The 20,970-nt window shown below is 42.0% G+C and overlaps 2 protein-coding genes across 2 annotated transcripts in view; one reads left to right on the top strand and one right to left on the bottom strand.

The window, feature by feature from the left end:
* Positions 1-1,012: 1,012 nt before the first annotated feature.
* On the top strand, positions 1,013-6,754 carry LOC308294142 (peroxisomal trans-2-enoyl-CoA reductase; the record flags this gene model as incomplete). The annotated part of the gene is made up of 6 exons (XM_080736866.1): positions 1,013-1,157; positions 2,305-2,412; positions 3,603-3,742; positions 4,676-4,772; positions 5,831-5,955; positions 6,578-6,754. Exons 1-6 carry the CDS (start codon positions 1,073-1,075, stop codon positions 6,752-6,754), a joined length of 732 nt encoding a protein of 243 aa, XP_080592992.1. The 5' UTR covers positions 1,013-1,072.
* A 7,057-nt stretch (positions 6,755-13,811) lies between these two features.
* vps9d1 (VPS9 domain containing 1) overlaps positions 13,812-20,970 on the bottom strand; it is a 28,908-nt gene continuing 21,749 nt past the window's right edge. The window contains exons 16-17 of the mRNA XM_080736500.1: positions 18,492-18,609; positions 13,812-14,259 (exon numbers count right to left, since the gene is read on the bottom strand). Coding sequence (XP_080592626.1) covers positions 18,498-18,609 — 112 coding nt within the window. The 3' untranslated portion in view covers positions 13,812-14,259; positions 18,492-18,497. The remainder of the gene's footprint in view (positions 14,260-18,491; positions 18,610-20,970) is intronic.

The following is a 20,970-nucleotide window of genomic DNA, read 5'->3' as shown; positions in this document are numbered from 1 at the left end:
TCCGCAGGTGCGTTTGGTTTGTTTATCAGACGTGCCGCCGGTGCGGTGCGCTATTATAGCTTAATAAACACCGTTTCCCAGACACTGGGTCGGGACCCATTTGTGGGTCACCGAAACATTTTCATGGGTCCCTTTACATTTTGTTTTTAATTATTATTATTTCAAAATATTTTCAAAAAAATATCCCCCCCCTCCCCCCCTCCATAAATAAATATTAATAGACTAATAATAATATCTATCTGCTGTTTTCTTTGGGTCCCGCGGGCAAACGTCTAATTTCTCTTGGTTCACGGAAAAGTTTGGGAACCACTCTAATAAACAACTGTTCAGCTGTAAAACAAATGAATCTGCAAAATGTTATACGAGAAGAATTGACACGAAGTATTTTGTTTCCATGAAGCCTTACGTTTCTAAGGTTTCTTGATTCATCCATCAGATGGCGGCGTTGCGCTCTTTCTCAAAGTGAAACACAGGGATCCATATTTGGTCCTTTGAGGCAGACTGACAGGCAGTGATTCGCTGGTTCTCAAACTTTTTCATGTGACGGACCCCCAAATTGACACTTAATAGCCCACGGACCACCATTTGAAAAGATATGCCAGGGACCCCCATAAGAGATTTGTTTTGTGGCTTTTAGCATGTGATTCTCAACCATTTAAATTTCAAGGACCCCCCCCCCCCCCAGTTTGACATGCATTAGGCTACGGACCCCAATTTAATGACATTTCTCTCTCGACTCTTTGAAAACCAATGGGCCAACTGCCAACAAGAGAGTGTTTTGTGGAAAGGGGACAAGTCAAGTGCTCACACACCCACACACACACTCCTAAAGATGATGGAGGCAAAATGATCAATGCAATGGGATGGTGATACGTGTGGGTTGTTCCAGCTACGGGCGGGGTTTGTATGACAGTTTGTAAAAGGGCGGCCGCGTCACTGTGGCCCCAGGAATGAGTTTAAAGCTCCCGGTCGGCGGGGCCGAACAAGATGCTCTCCAAACATTTATAGCAGCAGCAGCAGCATCATTAAGGACGCTCTCGAACAGCTCTGTGGAACTACAGTATATCCCACTATGTCCAACTCGGATAGAGTTGTGTTGGCTCTGGGCGGAGCAGGAACAGTGGGCTCTGGGATAGTGAAAGGATTGCTTGATAAAGGTAAGATATAGGCATATAGGCACCTGCTTGGCACAGATGAGAGCATCTAATGTAGTAGGCTTGGCTATGTTTTCGGGTAAAGAGAGATTATTTTTATGGTCTTTATTTTTGGATATTTTTTATCAGGACACTGGCCAGACACATTATCCGATCTTGTTTTAAATGATATGTTTTCCATATATTAATTAAAAGCTTATTTAAAAATGACAACATTTTTTCACCCAAAAATTAGCTGTGCCATTGTGGAAAGCAGGTGATTATTCTCTGGAAATATTTGGACTGAAATCAGCACTGAATATAAAATGTAATTTGAATAATTATTATTTTCTAGCCTGGCACTGTCTGGTTTGCTCTTTTTCATTTATTTTGATGATATCAGCTGTAGGCCTATTTTTATTTTCAGAAGTTTAGATATTTTAGAGCTACTGTATATTACATTTTAGAATAAAACTTACTTTGGGCTCAAGCTTGCTCAATCTCTTGTCTCAGACTTTCCCAGTCTCCCTCATAACGTCTTAAAGTGTTTTTGTCTCAGTCAAGTTCTTCTAATGTAGGCCTATTTCAGTGTGCTCAAATGTGAACTGTGGCAAAAGTAGCAAATCTTAAATACCACTGCCTCTCAATTTGTTTATGCTTGTGTGAAGTTGGGTTAACGTAATACCCTTTTCCATTTGGCTTGAATGAATGAGAAGTGTTGAACTGTACAGTGTACACAGATGCTGCTGCTATGTGACTGTTCACTCATAACTTGCATATATTTCAACTTAGTATACAAAGTTACCATCTGCTGTTCAATCATGTTTATCCAACCAATGACCTTGATAAACAGATTAAAACAATGTAGGCCTATTAATGAATGTTCATGTGAGTGGGATTACTCCTTTTTGTGTTAATGGCTGTGATTTTCTCTGTCTACACGACAGATTAATACATAATCTGCAGTGGTGTGCATACAGGATGATGAGATGTGTGCCCCTCATAATTGATGATGATGATGATGATGATGATGATGTGTGTGTGTGTGTGTGTGTGTGTTTGTGTGTGTGTGTGTGTGTGTGTGTGTGTGTGTGTGTGTGTGTGTGTGTGTGTGTGTGTGTGTGTGTGTGCGTGCGTGCGTGCGTGCGTGCGTGTGTATGTGTGTGTGTAGGTTTCAAGGTGGCGGTGATCTCCAGAGACAATAGCCGGTTGGAGACACTCCGTTCATTCGTCTCTCCCAGTACAACGGAAAACCTGACCACCATCGTTGGGAATGTTGGTAAGGGACAACAACAGCCATATACCTCTCTGACCATCTGTTTCTGTCCATCTATCATTCTACATTCATCCATCCAACCTGTACTGTATGTGTACAGTTGTATACAGATTATGCTTTGTACCTAACAGTGTTCATTCAATAATGAAGACGTGTGATTAATTTGATGCTGGAGTCATAGATGGAACAGGGAATATCTTTGGCACCGGACTCCTCGACATTGAACGTTGTCACCTCTCGGCTGATGATGACCATGGATGAGCAGAAAGGACACTCCACCGTCCTGCACAACAGAGTTATAAGAATGAAAATTGATTGATTGATTGATTGAAGACTTTATTAGAAGTTTGCATAGGAAAAGGTACAGTTTCATGACGGTACAGTTCACTGGTACAAGGTCTACTAAAAGGAGATCCATGAAAAGACTAAGCTTATTTCCACTGGAAACCATTGAATAATAGCCTAGAAAGGGTGATTGGAGTGCTGTATATGCAAAGCGACAACCAGGGGTTATGTGTCATTATCGTTTTGATGAACGGGTGAAGTGGCATGAGTATGAGCCATGTAACGCGCACATTTTAAATGAGCTTTGAGAGGCAGATAAGGTTTTCATTCTGAAACATTAAAGGTATATTCAGTGATTGTATTTCATTCAAATAAAAATATAATTGGTAAATTTTCCGTTCATTCTCCTCACTAGAATGTGTGCTGACCATATAAGGACTTGTGTTGCGAGCATAGCTAGATTCCGTTTTCAGAGGTGGCCAGCCAGTCCTCGACCAATCAGAGTAGAGTATGGCCGTAGTTATGTTATGATTATGATGTTTAGTTATGATGGTCAAAATAAAAGTTTTGAGAACCACAGTCACTCTGAATTAAGAACGTCTGCTAAATGCCTAGATTGTAAACTACTGAACTCATAAAATGCCACAGTCTTGTAGTAAATCAGTATCATACATATCCTGAAGCTGGAGACGCAGGCCTACCGATATTCAGTGATTGGGTATAATGATCAAATGAGAACATTATAATGGTGTAGAAAATCTATAAAAAACTAAACATTTCCACGCTGTGACAAGATGACCCCCGGCCACTTTCATTATTACTGAATACACCCTTAAAGACTGGAGATTAAAACACTGTGTCATAATCCAGGAAAACAACCCTCTCTCTCTTGCTTTCCATGTGTTTAGGTTCAGAGGAGGAAGTAGAGAAGGTCAAGCAGGCTCTGCTGAACAAAGTTGGGAAGGTGACGGATATCGTGTCGTCTCTGGGCTTCAGCTGGTGGCAAGGAGGGCCGCCACACACCCAGACCCTCAAAGATTTACACTGGGTGAGAGGAGAGCACATGCACGCACGGCACATTCTCTACTTATGCCTCTCTTCCTGCCTCTTCTCTTCAATGACAAATGGGAAAAGGTTTTCATTATTTTGTACTGCATGCAGTGTTGTTTTTGACAGCACGTTTTGATTTAGTTTTAGTCATAGTCTTTTGAATAAAACGTCATTTAATTCTAGTCACTATTTAGTCACCTGAAAGGTTTTAGTTTTAGTCAAATTTGAGTCGACTGAATATCATATGTTTTTAGGCAACTAAATCTACAGTTGATTTAGTCAACTAAAATGTATTTTGGCAGGCCTTGATGGCATCATAATGCTGAAAATAGCAGATCTACAAGCTCACAACGCGTCTGCGTTGTGAGTTTGTAGATCGGCTATTTTCAGCACGCAACACCTGAGAGCAACTAAACATAAAATGACGCTCTTCTCCACTAGTTCCTCCCTAACGTTTTAGTCTATATTTAGTTGACAAAAATTGACAATATATTTAGTCTTAGTTTTAGTCATCACAGCTTATTTTTTATTTCGTTTTTATTTAGTCTTCGTCAGTGAAAAAAAAAAAAGCAGCCGACAAACATTTTTCGTCATAGTTTCAGTCGACGAAATCAACACTGACTGTATGTCATTGCAGTGGTATTCAGCTGTATTACACAGACCTGTTACAGGTCAATTTATATACTTAAATAAATACTCACATTTTATAGCATAGTATTCTATTACACCAGGGTTGGTAAGTCCCTGCGACATACTAGCATAATGTCCAGGGGGTGTACATCAAGCTGCCTCACGCTACAGGAACCGGAGATAAGCTCCTGCCCTATGGGCCTTATGGCTTGGCAAGGCTTACTTTATGCTATGATACAATGGTGTCTCTGTACACCTACAGTATGAGTATGTCTTTTTCAATGTGCTTCCATTTCTCCAGGTCATTGAGACTCTGCTCTACAGTACATTTGTGTCATGGAAAGCCTTCTTCCCCTTGGTGAGGGATGACTCCAACTGTACCTACACTTTCATTACAGGTGTGTGTGTGTGTGTGTGTGTGTGTGTGTGTGTGTGTGTGTGTGTGTGTGTGTGTGTGTGTGTGTCACGCAGGGGCATAGTTCCGCCGATTTAAAATGACTCCAATACGGAACTAAAACTTCCTATGATTGGCCGCTAGTTGCGCTGTTTTCCCCCCCGGACGATCGCAAAAAGAATTGTTCTCCATTGGACCCAATTCATTTTCCTCTTTCGTTTTCTAACCTTAATTAACATTTTCATAAATACTTTATGGTTCCTATCGCTAGTTAAAAATTGCCTTTCAATCACGATTATATGCGTTTTGTGAAAATAAGGTCCCATTTATGTTAAAATGATAAAGTTGCGGGGGGCGTGGCCAACTAAACTGATACCAGCCGGCTGTGTTCTTCTTCGTGTGCTGTATTTCGGGAGGCTCCGACCACATTCTCCCCTGTATCTCTGCGGTTGCAGGTGACCGTTGGCAGCCAATAGCATCCTCTGGTGCCTTTACAATCTATGATGGCAACACCCATGCCAAGGACCCATATTGTGTCATTTGCGCTGCATAGAAACCAATGGCTTTGCTTTGTCCATATCTTTTATACAGTCTATGGTGTCACGTTAGAAGGTATTGGTATAACCTTTTACGACGTGACTCCTATGGGATGGGTTGTCTAGAAGAGGGACTGTCTGTCTGCTTGTGTGTGCGTCCAGGGCTACTCTTGCAAACCACAAGGACTGATCAGTGGCAAATATCATTATCACTGCCAGTATAGGCCAAGGAAGTAATTTCAAATATTTGTTATACTTTTTGAAAGTTATATGTTATACTGGAAGCTATGGTCTCCAACTAAGTGACTGATAGTCACAGTAGGAATCAAATGGAGCCTTCAAGTCTGTAAATCTGAGTTAAATTAACACTGAGGAATTTACAGTGTAGAGCGGGGGATAAAATGAATCAAATGGCCGAGGGTCTGTGGCCTAATTTACACCAAACTGGGGTCCTTGAAATGAAAAGGGTTGAGAATCACTGTGCTGGCATAAAGTATGATGTATCAAATCACTCTCTGTGATACAGGTGGTGCAGGTGAGAAGTTGCTGATGCCAGGGACAGGATTCCTGACTGTTGGCGCAGCCAGCGCTCTGGCTTTCTGCCAGGTACTGCGAGAGGAATATCCAGATGTACCCTGCAAACTCAATCAGGTGAGGCTTTGAGTGGGCTTTAAGCAATTGAGTACATCATCTCCGTATGTATGCCACTCTGTTCTCAAATGCAACAAATAGCAAACACGTCTCAACTTCACACTTCTATATCATCGTCGTCGGGTGGAAACCTTGTATCTCCAAGTTTCAAATTTGTATGTTCTTTCGCAAAGTAAAGCCCTGCTTCATCATACAAGGCCATCGCACAAAAGTAGTGAAAACAGCAGATCTACAAGAACACAACGCCTCGCACCACGAGGCGTTGTGTGCTTGTAGATCGGCTGTTTTCACTAGTTTAAATCATTAAAATGGCAAATGCAAAACGAACGGTTTTGGACATACACGTTTTTCACCCGACAACGACGATATGTTGCCTTGTTTTAAAGAGATTTTAAACCCTATTTTCTTAAACCCCAAGTGTTTCAGTTGAATCAGTGACATCTAAAGCAGTTATACAGTAATATCATACTGTAAGACAATCTATTCTAAAGTATTATATTTCCAACCCCATGCCTCCTCCACCCTCAATTATTTCATATATTCTCCCTTCCCACACTATCTATATCTGACCCACTCTACTTCCATCCCTGACCTCCCTTCCTCCATTGGTTGGTCCTGGCAGGTGAAAATTGACGCAGGTGTGGCCCCGCCAGAGCGCATGTCCCCTGGCTTCCTGAACCACCTGGACCTGGGTGAGGCTGTGGCTGCGCTGGTGGAGAGACGGAACACCTCGCACGCCGTCTTCAATATCAACTGCGCCGCAGACATAAAAACTGTCATTCTGGATGGGAAACCTTAAACTGGGAAACTTCTACGAATACATGAAAAGTCGACCTAAATCAAAGTCGACCCAAACTCGTTTCCCAACGGGTCTGTGGCCTTAAGCTAGATGCAGAATAGACCAAAATCTAATCTTTGCTTCTGGGGGTCCCTGGAACAAAATATTTTGCGATAAGGGATCCATCCGTGGAACAAAATATTTTGAGATAGGGGTCCGCGGCCAAAAACACATTTTGGGGGTCCTTAACCACTGATAGGCACATTCTTAAAAGTCCTAACAGTTTTCCTGAAAAAACTTATGTTGCTATCATTGTTTCTCAAACTTTGTCATGCCAAGGACCCCCACAATGATATGTATTTGGCCACGGACCCCCATCGCAAAATATTTTGTTCCAGGGACCCCCAGAAGCAAAGATTTTTGTCTATTCTGCATCTAGCTTAAGGCCACAGACCCGTTGGGAAACGAGTTTGGGTCGAGTTTGTTTTAGGTCGGCTTTTCCTGTTACCCCTTCTACAACCCTACTTCGTCGCCATGGGGGATAACTGGGGGACACATGTTTTGCTCCCTTTCCCCTGAGACAGTGTGTTTAGTTCATTGCTTGTGTACACAGTACAATCCAGAGTTCAAAAGCTCCAGATTTTGTGTAGCAACAATCATGAACCCTGTCCATTGCTTGCATTTCTACATTTAGCTACTTACAATTCTGCTGTTGTCTTATCTGCTGTCCGTTTTAGAATTATTACTGTTTGCATGTGTGGTTTCTGTGTTACTTCTGCATAAAAAAGATAATTAACCATTCATCTTCTCATCTTTGCTAACTCCTCTTACCATTACAATGTTAGACACGACAATCACAGATATATTAATTGGATCGTTGATTGTTGACAGTGTGTAAGTATTTTGTGACTAGGGTTAGTTGAGGTACATATTGGATAGACAGGACACTGCAGAAGGGAGAGGGAACTTTGAGGGTGAAATGGTGTGAAGCTAAAGATCCTCAGATCAAGAAGGGTGTGCATGTGCTGTGCACGCATGCATATAGCTTACAATATGTGTGTGACTGTAGATGCACATATATCGTCACTGTCGGGCAGAAACCTTGTATCTCCAAGTTTCACATTTGTAAATCTTTTCGCAAAGTAAAGCACTGCTTCATCACACAAGGCCGTCGCACAAAAGTAGTGAGAACAGCTGATCTACAAGCACACATCGGCTGTTTTCACTAGTTTAAATCATTTTTTAAATGATAAATGCAAAACAAACGACGATATATACTATATGCATTGTGTCTTTATGTGCATAATACAGATAGATAGAATGTGAATCTATGTGAGTACAGTATGCATGCATGTGTATTCATACATGTGTCGTGTGCATATGTTGTGTATGCATGTACATATACCGTAATCATAACCATTACAGAAATTGCCCACAAAGAAAAAACTTTTTTTAATTTTTTTATTCTCTATTTGCTATCAATAAGCATAACCATGACACAATGACAGGCTGAATGCACACTAAAGGTAATGGCACCCATTCGCCCTCCCAGCTTGTACATCTACTATTTTTGAACATTTGAGTAAGAAAGTGGGGGAAGGCCTTTGTAGAATCACCTCAGGTCTTCATGGGCTAAACCAGGGTTCCCCAATTAGTTTTCCCCAAGGGCCGAATTATGTCTAGGGTACCAAGCCGAGGGCCACAACATTGCAGGGGGCAACGGTGGCGTTCCCACTACTCCAGCGACAGTTTTCGTCATTGTCGGGTGAAAATCTTGTATGTCCAAAACCGTTCGTTTTGAATTTATCATTTTAAAAATGATTTAAACTAGTGAAAACAGCCGATCTACAAGCACACAACGCCTCGCACCGAGGCATTGTGTGCTTGTAGATCTGCTGTTTTCACTACTTTTGTGCGACGGCCTTGTATGATTTGCAAAAGAACGTACAAATTTGGAGATATGAGATTTCCACCCGACAACGACGATATACTAGTGTTGTTGCTGCTCTTATACCACCATTATTACTGGGGTTGGTGTGGGCCAGACAGTAGCCCCCCGAGGGCCGCAAATGGCCCACGGGCCGCCTATTGGGGAACCCTGGGCTAAACTAATCGTTAAATTAATACTCAGGATTTTACAGTGTACGTACGGTGTGTTTTGTTTGTGTGTGTGTGTGTGTGTGTGTGTGTGTGTGTGTGTGTGTGTGTGTGTGTGTGGGGGGGGGGGTCGGGTCCCCCTAGCGTGACTCTCTGTCCTGTTCACAGGGCCCAACATAGACCCCCTGTAGGGCCCACTCTTTATCTGCCACCCAGTATGTGGGACAGCGTATCCTGTACTGTACATGCATGAGCTGAACAGGAGTATTATAGGACAGGGTGGAATTACAGGGGAAAGGGGGGCATCAGAGGGGACATTGTTGTCTGTTTACTGTCCTGTCCATGTCTACATGCCTCTGTAACAACCATGTCAATTTGCCATGCCAATTAAAAAATGCTTGCACTGAGGTTTCAGGCTATGCTTGGATAACTCTATAGTAGTGCAGGGGTCTTCAACAGGGGGGACCCATAGGGGGTCCTCAGAGTCACTACAGGGGGTCCACTTGAACCCTATTCCTTATTCTGAGAACTTTAGCCAAAAATAGCAGATCTACAAGCTCACGAGGCGTTGTGGTTGTAGCTTGTAGATCGGGTATTTTTGGCAAAGAGCTTTGGTGTAGAGGGGGGAAAAGAGCAGGCTAAGTACAGAGTGAAAGGTCAAGTTTATTAAGTATTGACGGTTCAAGTGGTTCTGAAAACACAAATTGACATGAATCCAAAATACACTGATGATCGATCGTGCTGTCCGACGATGAAACTATGGAATCTATGAACAGGTTGTGGGGGTCCATGCTTCATCTCTCTCTCAACTAAGGGGTCCTTGGCCTGAAAACGTTGAAGAGCCCTGCTCTAGTGTGTGTGTGTGTATGTAGTGGGGGTGTCGGAGGCGGCCGATTAGAGTTTCTGTGTTGACGTTGTTGGCTGACAGCTCATTTAGGCCACAATATAATGAACAGCAGGGGGGATAATACACAGAACCCCTTCCTTTCTTTCACTTCTCTCTGTCCGCCCACTCCCTTTTCCCTTGTTCCCCTCTATTACGTCCTTTGGTTTTGACTGCATATCTCATTCTAATAGGAAAAGAAAACTGCCTTTTGTTTGAGCGCAAATGAGGCTGAGGGGCAATGCAATGGCCCTCTGAACAATCTCCAGCCAGACTCATCAACGTAGAATAAATGGGCTTGTAAAATGTCGAATGAACGCAGTCAGGGGAGAGGAATGGACAGAGAAAGTGAGCTCACATGTAGTGGAGATGCAGAAAAAAGGAGAGCGATAATGTAAGAATTAAACATTGTTTTTTTAATAAATACATACATACATAGGCCTATATATTTCATCCTCTGAAGTAACCAACTGAGAGACTCATCTCAACTAAATAAAATGTGCTAATCTGGTTTTGTGGGGTATACACCAGGAAAAAGGCCAATACACACTTTAAGAATCCAGTGTTTGACCAAAATCCTTTGAGGCTTAGATAAAAACAACCAATATATAAAATGCTATTCTGAGTGATCACATTCATAATGTGGTATACCATTTATATTCTGTCCAGAATGTTATGTCCCCAATACTGTCTGCCATACACTCATATACCAAGGCGGTCCCTGTGACCAAATCTCAAATCAATCAAGAATCTTTAAGAGTGATCCTTGACTTAGCAATCTCCTGCAATCATCAATAATCAAAAGACAGAAAATCTTGGAGAAGACTGGAGTCATATCTCTCCAATTGTGTTACAGTCACTTGTGCACTTGCAGAATATGCCCATGTGCATTAATTACACAACCACCTCTGAGAGTGTAAACACATACTTTATGATTTAACAGGATTTTGCTGTGCAAAAGGCATATCGCAAACTTAATATAATCAGCGGTTCAACGCCTCTGTGAGCTGCATGCACATGGGAAGCACATTTATCAATGATAAAAGCCTAAATCCATGGCAACAAGGAGCCAAGCACAGTTAAGCGGTGGGTGTCAACTGGGATATCTGTTTTTGATTAAGAGAGCAGGGTGGCTTAGGCCTCAAAAATGGAAATGAGTGAACTGGATTAAAATATTGAAACAGATGGGAAAAACAAATACAGGCTCTTGGCAGCTTTGCACTCCACATTTCGTGAGAGTGCAGAGAGACCTCACTAAAGCTGAAGTTTTCATCTTCTAAAAACAAGTCTCACATCGACAGGCCAGAGGCCACCACAAGGCAGGATAGATTTTAGACTGATAGTTAGTGGATCCACTTTTTGTGTGGGAAGGCGTGGATAGGTGTTATGTATAGCATCTAATATACACTATACAGTATAATTCAGCACTTGCAGAAAATAACAGATTTTTTTTAAAGCATAAATTAACCACTTGACCTGGTGTCCCCTTTTTGGGTATGTACAGTATTACAGTCATTCGAGGCAAATATTAAAAAAAAGAATAAAAAACAAACCTTGTAGATCAGCTATTTGTCGTTATGTCGTAAAATTAAGTATTATAAGGCTTAAGTGGTTAAACTTAAGTGAAAGTGTCCAACAGTGTTGTGTCTGTGTGTGGGGCTACATGCATGCTTGTGTCCGTGTGGTCCCATCATGAGATCCTCTCCCGGGACTAGTAAGTCACTACCAGTCATAGCATAATGGTGACAGGGGGGAAGAGAGGGATGGAATCAGACCAACGTCTATTTAATAACAGCTGGCTGAACGTGTGGTGGTTTGGAATCCACCACTATAGGCTTACACACACTCCAGAGGCTTGTGTCATGTTATCGACGGCTAGCTTCGAGGTCAGAGGAACATGCGGTCATGCGATCTCAGGGTCAGGGTGTGCCCCACAGTTCAGAGCAGGACACACACACACACACACACACACACACACACACACACACACACACACACACACACACACACACACACACACACACACACACACACACACACACACACACACAATCATAATTGGTTCAGAATGTGGCATTGATTGTACAGCACATGAGGCCAAAATGGTGACAAATGATATTCTGCAGTTACAAAACAAAAAGGAGGCAGAGAGAGATGGAGGGGGAGAAAGCAAAAAAGGGGTAAATGATAAGAGGCCATCTCGACTTCTGAGTCAGTGAGGCATGTTTTTATTCTTCTGTAGTCTAGACAGAGTGCCGTTTCTCAGTCATGACTCATGACCCAGTTTGGGTTGCAGACCTGTCTTTATGAATATATATATATTGATATATAATTAACAATATATAACTTAAGTAAATACATATTTATATTTTTTTGCCACAATGGGTCAACGCCACAAATGTAAGATCCAGACTAGCGAGGTGCAACGTTGCTCCAATCCGCACCAAACTTGGCACAAACACTGGTCAGGTGTCTGCCGTGAGAATATCATGGGGGCATGTGTGGCACCCAGGGACCATGTCACCCCCCCCCCCCCCTCTCCCCGGGGGCCACAATCCACACAGAGTCTGTCTGGCACAAACACTGTTCAGGGGTCTGCCATGAGAACAATCACTACAGGTGCGTGCACCGTTGTTCTAATTAGCACCAAACTTGCCATGAGAATAGTTACACCAGCGACCACGTCAGGGGTCCCCAGGGGCCACAGACACGCAGTTGCTCCAATTCACACTAAACTTGGCACAAACACTGTTCAGGGGACTGGCATGAGAATAGTCACACCAAAAGAAAAATGACACTAGCGTCACCACACTTCAAATGGCCACAACTTCTTGGCAAATGTTCTGATCAGCACAATATAGGTTATACGACTTGAAGGCTGCATAGCGTTCCGCATTCTTCCCCAAGGATTTTAAAATGCTTTAAAAAGATTTGACATTTTGCACCAAAAACTTTGCAACACACAACATGGAAATTTAAGTTTCTCCCTTTTTATTGTCTTCTCTCCCATATAGACTCAATTACATTTCCATACATTCACATCCAAATACTTTAATTAAAAAAAGAAATACATTCATATGTTTTCAAAAGAAAAGTAAAACAATGACCTTTCAGAGTAGCATTACTGTAGTGGTTTCATCCACGGTAAAATAAACCTTAATTCCTGACCTTCATTAGAATTAAACACATTTTTAACATAACACAACACAGAAAACAAAAATACATTTTTGGTCAAACAACAGAAGTAGAAACTTATAACACTATTTTTTTTACATATGAAAACAAAAATAAATGTTTGGTGTTAATGTCAAACAACACAAATAGAAGCGCATACAACACACTGGACCCATTTGAAATAAAAACTATTTTATGGTAAACTGAAAGAATAAAATGACTGAATAAAACATAACTACACTATGAGCATGTTATGGTTTTAAGTAAGACAGTTAGTGGAAAAAGGAGGAAATTCTATTTGAGGTATTTTTTTTATCAACTTACCATTATACTTTAATCTAAATTGTAACTGACTTGATAGAAAAATGCAAATACATGCAAATATACACACATTCACATTTCATACCCTCTCTCGATTTGCAGGAGGAGCATAATTCATCTGAAAGGAATTCAAATGGTAGACAAACCAAAGAAAGTGCAAGACATACAAGATGTTGTTACCACATTAATTTGTTCAACTTTTGCATTAGTAAGAATCCTCTATATAGACTGCTGCCTCATCAATAAAATGGAAATCAGCAACTCTATGAAAACAAGACCCTTTATGCTAGCCTCGCATAGCTACCTTTATGCACGATATGTCAGAAGTTCTACGCATGTTGAGTTCTCTATCGTCCCTCATCCGACAGAATCTCTGAGACATCTCATAAGGTCTTTCTATAAATGTGATTGAATAAACTCAGTTAAGGTCTTCCATCATTCTATTTAGTCTGCCCCCCCCCCCCACACCCCCCCACACCCCCCCACACACACACACACACACACACACACACACACACACACACACACACACACACACACACACACACACACACACACACACACACACACACACACACACACACACACACACACACACACACACACACACACACACACACCTCTGATGGTATCATTTTAAAACTGCTCTAACATACAATGTAAGGATAAAAAAAAGAGATAACTCATATCCAAATGTTCCAAACAATTAAAATGTTCCTGTCAAAGAATTTCTTAAAATAAGGAAAATCTAGATTAATATTCCCTATGGTACTCACATTGTTTTAAATGAATTTAGGCACACTTGGCAACCTGTCAATAATACTGAACTAAAAACGCAAATCTATCCAGGTAAGGATTCATAGAAAGAGTGGCATGGATTCAAACCCATTCTGTAAGACACCCATCAACTAAAACATGTAGTCACTGATGAGTGTCTGGTTAATATCATGGATGCAGCGGCAGCCACAGCAATGCAAAGGGCAGCAGGTTCAGCTTCGAATATCATGTAGAGCAGCAGGGATGTATGTGATAGTCGACCGTCACTCATCAACTGTAGCATGGGATGAAAAAATGTATCAGTCAACTTGTCAAGTAATTTATTACAGCTGGGTCTGAAAAATGTATATTAACACACTGAGTGCCATTGATTAAACAATGATTTAATCACAGTGCCATTTTTTTTTTCTTTTTTTTTTCCAAGGCTCTGAGTAAAAACTAGAATTGACATATTGTCAATAATTGATCTGTGTTGAATCCAGGTATTATTGTTATTATTTTATTATGACGATTGTTATTGTTTTTATGTTATTATAAATTATTGTTAGGCCTAGTAATGCAACTGATACGGACTATCTACTGTATCTGTCTTTCTCTCTATTGATAGATTTATCTCTCTCTCTCTATTGATAGATTTTTCTCTCTCTCTCTCTCTCTCTCTCTATCTATCTATTGATAGATTTCTCTCTCTCTCTGCGCCTCTGTAGAATAGAAAAATGAAAGTCAACGAGACAGTGACACTCGGTCGGTTTCTAAAGTTTCTACAGATAGCGTGGTTACTAATAGTCTGGTTACCCCCCACACCATCTTTATCGCTCCTCCTCATTGCAGGTAACAGATGATTCGGACGGACAATCTACTGTATCTGTCTTTCTCTCTATTGATAGATTTCTCTCTCTCTCTGCGCCTCTGTAGAACAGGAAAAAAAAGTCAGCGAGACAGTGACACTCGGTCAGTTTCTAAAGTTTCTACAGATAGCGTGGTTACTAATAGTCTGGTTACCCCCCACACCATCTTTATCGCTCCTCCTCATTGCAGGTAACAGATGATTCGGACGGACAATCGGAAATTCCGAATCCTACAGCGCGGAAATCACTGTGCACGTTACAAAACAAAACACATTCTAGCGAGCACTGAGAGCAGACACTGCGAGCCGACGCTGCAGAAGCCTTGCAGTGGTCTAATTGAGTGGTTAATGAGTACTACTGACACAATTGTGACCTATAGGGGGAGCCGTTTCACAGATTTGTGTTGCTTCACATTACGGCACTCTTTCACTGTCCCCCCCCCATGAGCAATTATGTATTCCCTTTGTATTTGGGGTTTCTTCCTGGAGGCTGACACCATGTTGGTCAAAAGTGCCAATCCAAAAACACATGATACATCGGGGCGCAAAATGGCCTACTGGTCCAGGCGCATACCACATAGGCATTGCCAAATAGGCATTGATGCCTGACGGCGTCGCCGGTTCGATTCCCGATCCGGACGACCTTTAGCCGTGTATCAGTCCTCAAGCTGTGCTCCATCATAGATGTGTCATTTTTGACACATCTATGATGTAGGACTCCATATTTGGGAATGGTTTCAGACTGATCTGACCCTCTTTCAAGTCCACAATAAAATGATATAAGTTATATAACAAATAATAGTAGTATACATGAAGGTACAGCTCAGGCTCAGTGGTTTGCTAGTTTAATCCCAGACAAACAGACAGGGGCAACAAACATAATTGCCCCTTGCCTTTGGCCTGGCGAGACAATGATCTGCAGACATATGCCATTTTAGTTTTAATTTATGACACTGAGGTGGTTTGTAAAAAACGCCATGTGGAAGCAATATGACATTTTTCATGACAGATTGCATACACAGGAGATGCCGTAAATCTGTTTGAAATATTGCACCCTTAGCTTAAATGTCTACCTCACATGCAGATGATTATTATGTTTACAATGTCATGGGGTTCTTCTAAGTCTGTTATCCCAGTGTGTGTCTCTGAGAACGTCCGGCCCCCTCTCTCTACTCAACCCAGCGACCCGGCAGCAAAGTGACAGCTCTGATGAGCACAGCGCTCAGTTGAGTCAAAGGTTTGATCGCCGTGGAATCATTGTGTCACTGGGAGTTTTGGGGACGGCCGACTGAGGATGTCGGGTTATAAAACGCACTCGCCATCGCCGTCACGCCGTGCCTGTTCTGTCTCTTTGAGTAGGACTGAATACACTAGTCTCGCTAGTCTTCGTTCCCCCCTAGAGTGCTGGAACACAACTATAAGTTTATTTAAAAAACATTTTTAACGTTTGCTTAAACAAAATGTCGCATTCGCCTTTTTACCACTTGATCATTTTATTTTTCCCCGTTACTTGTTTTATTATTATCTGTATGTATGATTTCTTGTATGTATTGACTTTGACCTCTAAGGACCTTCCAGGGAGGATGCTCATGTGCGTCTTGCGGTGACACGCTTCCTAGTTTCTTCCTCTCTGAGCTGTTTTTTTGTTTCTTTCGCACTGATTTTTGACATTGCACTATTAGGTTGTGTTGGTAGTTTCTGAGTATTTTGCTTTGTTTAACAATGACAGTGAAATAGTTGTTGCACTAACTAGCATTGACTGCTATGGTCTCTTTTTTGTAAGACACTTTATGTATATATATTTATATATTATTCGCCCCCTCTCTTGATGCACCTTCTCTTTTTTTTACTTATAATTTTTATCCCAAGATTTTTGCAACCCATTTTTCACCCAGTGCCAATTGCCTATGTAATCCTGGGCTCTGCTCTCCCTCTGCTGCGCCTGGGGAGACAACAGACTGACCTCATGCTTCCTTCAATGCATGAGTAGTCCAAGTTGTTTCTTTTCACCTGACAGGGGGGGATTTCCCCGGGATGGACGTAGCGCGTGGAAGGAACACGTTATTCCAACCAGTTCCTTTCCCCTCCATCAAACGCCCCGGCTGGCCAGGGGGAGGCATTATTGAGACCAGGATTACTGCATGTTTTTGTGAGGGTATCAACCCTAGGAGACACAGGGAGAACATGCAAACTCCACACAGAAAGGCCCTATCGCCAACCCCACCTAGGGTGTGGATGCACCTTCTCTTTATTGGTACTGTACTGCTCTTGTTTTTTTTCTTACTTCTCTGTAACTTTGTAAATAACTTTATACTGCTGTGCTACAACTGGACAACTGAATTTCCCCCTTGGGATAATAAAGGTATCTATTTATGTTTTTTGTCTTGTGTGTAGGTGCAAGTCTGTTAGTCTTGCCTGTCTGAAAAACCTGAAAAAAAGGGGGAAATTTTTTTAAATAATACACTAGTCTTGTAGCTGAATGTTTTGTACAGAGGATACACACCAAATCTGTAATGAATTTAGCTGGTCTATTGCATTGCATTTCTAGGACTATTTGTTTCTTTCTGCCCCCCCTTCCCTTTGATCTCTTCTCCCTACCAACCAATATACAGCACTAAACGTTCAAGAAAGTTGGCATGGGGTCCATTTCATATAACCTAGATAGCAGATTAAACTGGGTTTTAGCCATGATAATTTAACAATTAACCTAGCTAAATTGATTCATGAAACAGCGACACTTAGTGTCATTAACTATGGAGATTTCGATACGCTCACAAAGCATTTCATTTTTAACTATTGAAAAATATAAATAGGGATGCCAGCATTACTGTTATTAATCTCTCAAGGCATATGGCTCTATTTAAGCAATATTACACAAGAGGGTGTGTGTGTTATCTTGAATATCGGCACGCCTGCGTTGCTGCAGGAACGAGCCAAAGACGACTTCCGTAGGCAGTGCAGAAGTAGATTCTTTAGGCTACTGATCAATCCTGAGGAGTTATAGGAGGAATACTCTTCGTGGTCAAAGCGTCGTTGGCTTTGCACAAGAAATAATAATAATTTAACCTGGCTTCACCTCGCAGGCTTCCACCACCTCAACCTGGCTTGGCCTACTTGGAACAGAATAAGCCAGGATGTACTGACTAGACTTGGTCAAACCTGTCTTTTTCTTAAACCCTGGGATGTATTAATTCAGCTTTTGTGAAAAAGAAAAATAGTGCATGCACGCACATCCACTCCAATGCCCATGTGCAGGACAAACAACAGCTCAACATAAAAAAGGTCTGCACACTGGTCAGATTCTCAGTCTACCTCAGATCAATTTGACGATCAGAACAAATTCCTGATGAAGATCTGGGGACAAAACAAAGCGGAGTATCTAACCAGTGCAGACCTTATTTTCTTTTATGTGTTAAGACTTAATAGTATAAACAGCAAACTGATAAATGTACACGGTCAAGTCATTTCACTGTAAATTTCAACAACTTGTATTAATGTACTGCCACAGATGTTACATACTGTATATCATCTATCAGAATACAATTTATCATGACTTTAACTTAGGTTCTATATTCATTCAGCACTGCTGTGTCCAAAACAAAATACATTTGCCATTTAACAAAAGGACAGTCTTGAATACAGCCTTGCCATTACTTCACCTGTTATCAAGCGAGCTTGGCTGCGCCAGGCTGCACTCCTTCTGCATGCAGTGACTCAACATAGGCCAAGGCACTCTGCATGGAGGTCAGACAGTAGCCCTCCTCTCCAATCAAAAAGCTGGAAAAGATATGGAAGAGTCAGTGGATCCAATCACATTACTGGAAATCGGATAGCAAAAAAGCTGCTTCAATTGGATGCAGATGACTGGACCTCAGACCTTTATGGCACTGCGATAGATGGGCAGACAGGGCATGTGCTTAAACAGCTGACCACAACATCCCAAGCGTTCCACACACATTCTCATCCGTTCCATTTCTACATTCAAATGATGGATTTGGGGTTCATTGTTCTACAGTGTTTTCTGAAGAGGAGCTCAGCTGACTGCGGTCTCCTTTCATTCACCGACTTTGCTACGATGATAAAAATCACTATTTTCACTTCCCTACAAGGCAACAAAGGGAATGATGCAGTAAGCGAGAGCCGTCCTTTAACCCATTTAGGCCTAGAATTATTGACTACTTTAACTAGTGCCGCGAGCTTGTAGATCTGCTATTTTTTTTTTTATCGTGAAAATGTGTGCATATTTTTCAATATTTTCAAAGCAAACTTTTGTAACTCAAATCTCTGCTTCTGGGGGGTCCCTGGAACAACATATTTTGAGATTGGGGTCCGCGGCCAAATACCTGTAATTTTGGGGGTCCTTGACATGAAAAAGTTTGAGAACCACTGATTTAGAGGAAGGATTTAGAAGTCAGGTCAAAGATCGGGTCAAAGATATTCAAAGACTTGCACACATTTTCCAGTTTTTTTCAAAAATAGCAGATCTACAAGCTCGCAGCGCGGCACTCGGTGCCGCGCTGTGAGCTTGTATATCTGCTAGTTAGTTAAAGCATTAAATAATGGTTAAAGTGGTTCAAATCTAACGCGACTCGGGCGCGTTCCAGGTATTTGAGTGTTTAAAAGAGCCCTGTTGTGTGCATACTTGGGGGGAGGAGGGCAGGAGGGAGACAGAGGAGACTTGTGAGCAGGGAGGTTCGCTCAGAGACAGAAGACAAGAGACAGAGAAGCGCTGGAGTACATGTCAACTCTTGTTGACCCTACGCTAAACAAGACCAAGACACGAGAGCATGCAGAGCCTGCAGGAGCCAGTGCTGGACTGCTGGATAGGAAACAAGAAAGAAAGAATGAAGGAGGGAGGGAGAGGGAGATGTAGACTGCTGGAATGGTTACGATCAGGACATTGTACGTCTCTGCATAAATAACTGTTAAAGTAAACGTGTACTCATCCATTAAGCTGTTACAGTAGAGCACAATTAAGTGAAGTTTGTCCGACAAAATGCATTGATGATTTGATTGCACCAATCACAGAAAAGATCAACTCTCCAGGGCACAACCTCCTCGAGGCATTGAGCCCGAGACTCTTACTGCCTCTAAATCAGAGGTTTTCCACTGAGCAGCTAAAAGTGTGTGTGTGTGTGGGGGGGGGGGGGGGGGGACTGGGAATCGAACCGGGGACCTTCTGGCTCGCCAACGACCGCTCCAACTTGGCTGAGCCACTGCCACCCATAAACATCAAGTGGGATTTTTTATTTGTATTTTTATAGGGAGGGAAAACCAACCCCTGAATATCCCGACATTCCTTGGCCACTACCAATCTAACCAGCCTGTTTTTATAACAGGCTGTTTTCACGGTTGCAAGCGGACCTCTCGGCCGGGTGTGGTCTAAGTTGACACGCAACGCAACCTCCAGATAGCCAACTCGGGGTAGATTTGTCGACATGTGAACCCATGTCCCACTTCCCTGTGCATACGTTATTCTCACATGTATCAAACCACAAAACTGTGGTAAAGTACATGCACTGTGGCTGTATGTTTACATTTGGTGACAGTGTACACATGTACACTTAAAGAGAAGCTGGTATAGTTGGGGACCCCCCAGGCCCAAAAGTCCAAGGAATAGGGTTGAACTTGTGATGTCATGCCGTACTTTTTATTTCTGTTTTATCTATTAGTTTGGTCATTAAGGTCTACAGAATGAGAGGCCTGCTGTGCCGGAAACATCGCGAAAAAAAGTTATTGCCATTTTGTCATCACTTTTCACAGTTTTGTTGGGCCGATTTTAGCCCAAGGAATGTTTCTCGTGCAAAACAAATGCTTGCAATGGATTCAGAATCATGAAAAATCCCTAGTTTGACCCCTCACATGCTACTTAAAGCAGATCTTTTCTTTTTTTTTCTTTTCCTGTCAATGGGACAGTGAATATACAAATGGGAATAACTTTTTTTCGCCATGTTTCCGGCAGAGCAGACCTCTCATTCTGTGGACCTTGAGGACCAAACTAATAGATAAAACAGAAATAAAAAGTACGGCATAACATCACAGGTCATCTCACATTTTGGGGTGACTGGGTCCCCGGCTAGTACGACACTTTTAAGTCCCAGTGAAGGATGCTGAACACAAAAGCTTCTTGAGATGAGC

This window comes from Nannobrachium achirus (assembly GCF_963921795.1).
Source record: "Nannobrachium achirus genome assembly, chromosome: 11".
Lineage (NCBI taxonomy): Eukaryota > Metazoa > Chordata > Actinopteri > Myctophiformes > Myctophidae > Nannobrachium > Nannobrachium achirus.
The sequence above is the reverse complement of the archived record's forward strand: the minus strand, read 5'-3'. Positions and strand labels throughout refer to the sequence as shown.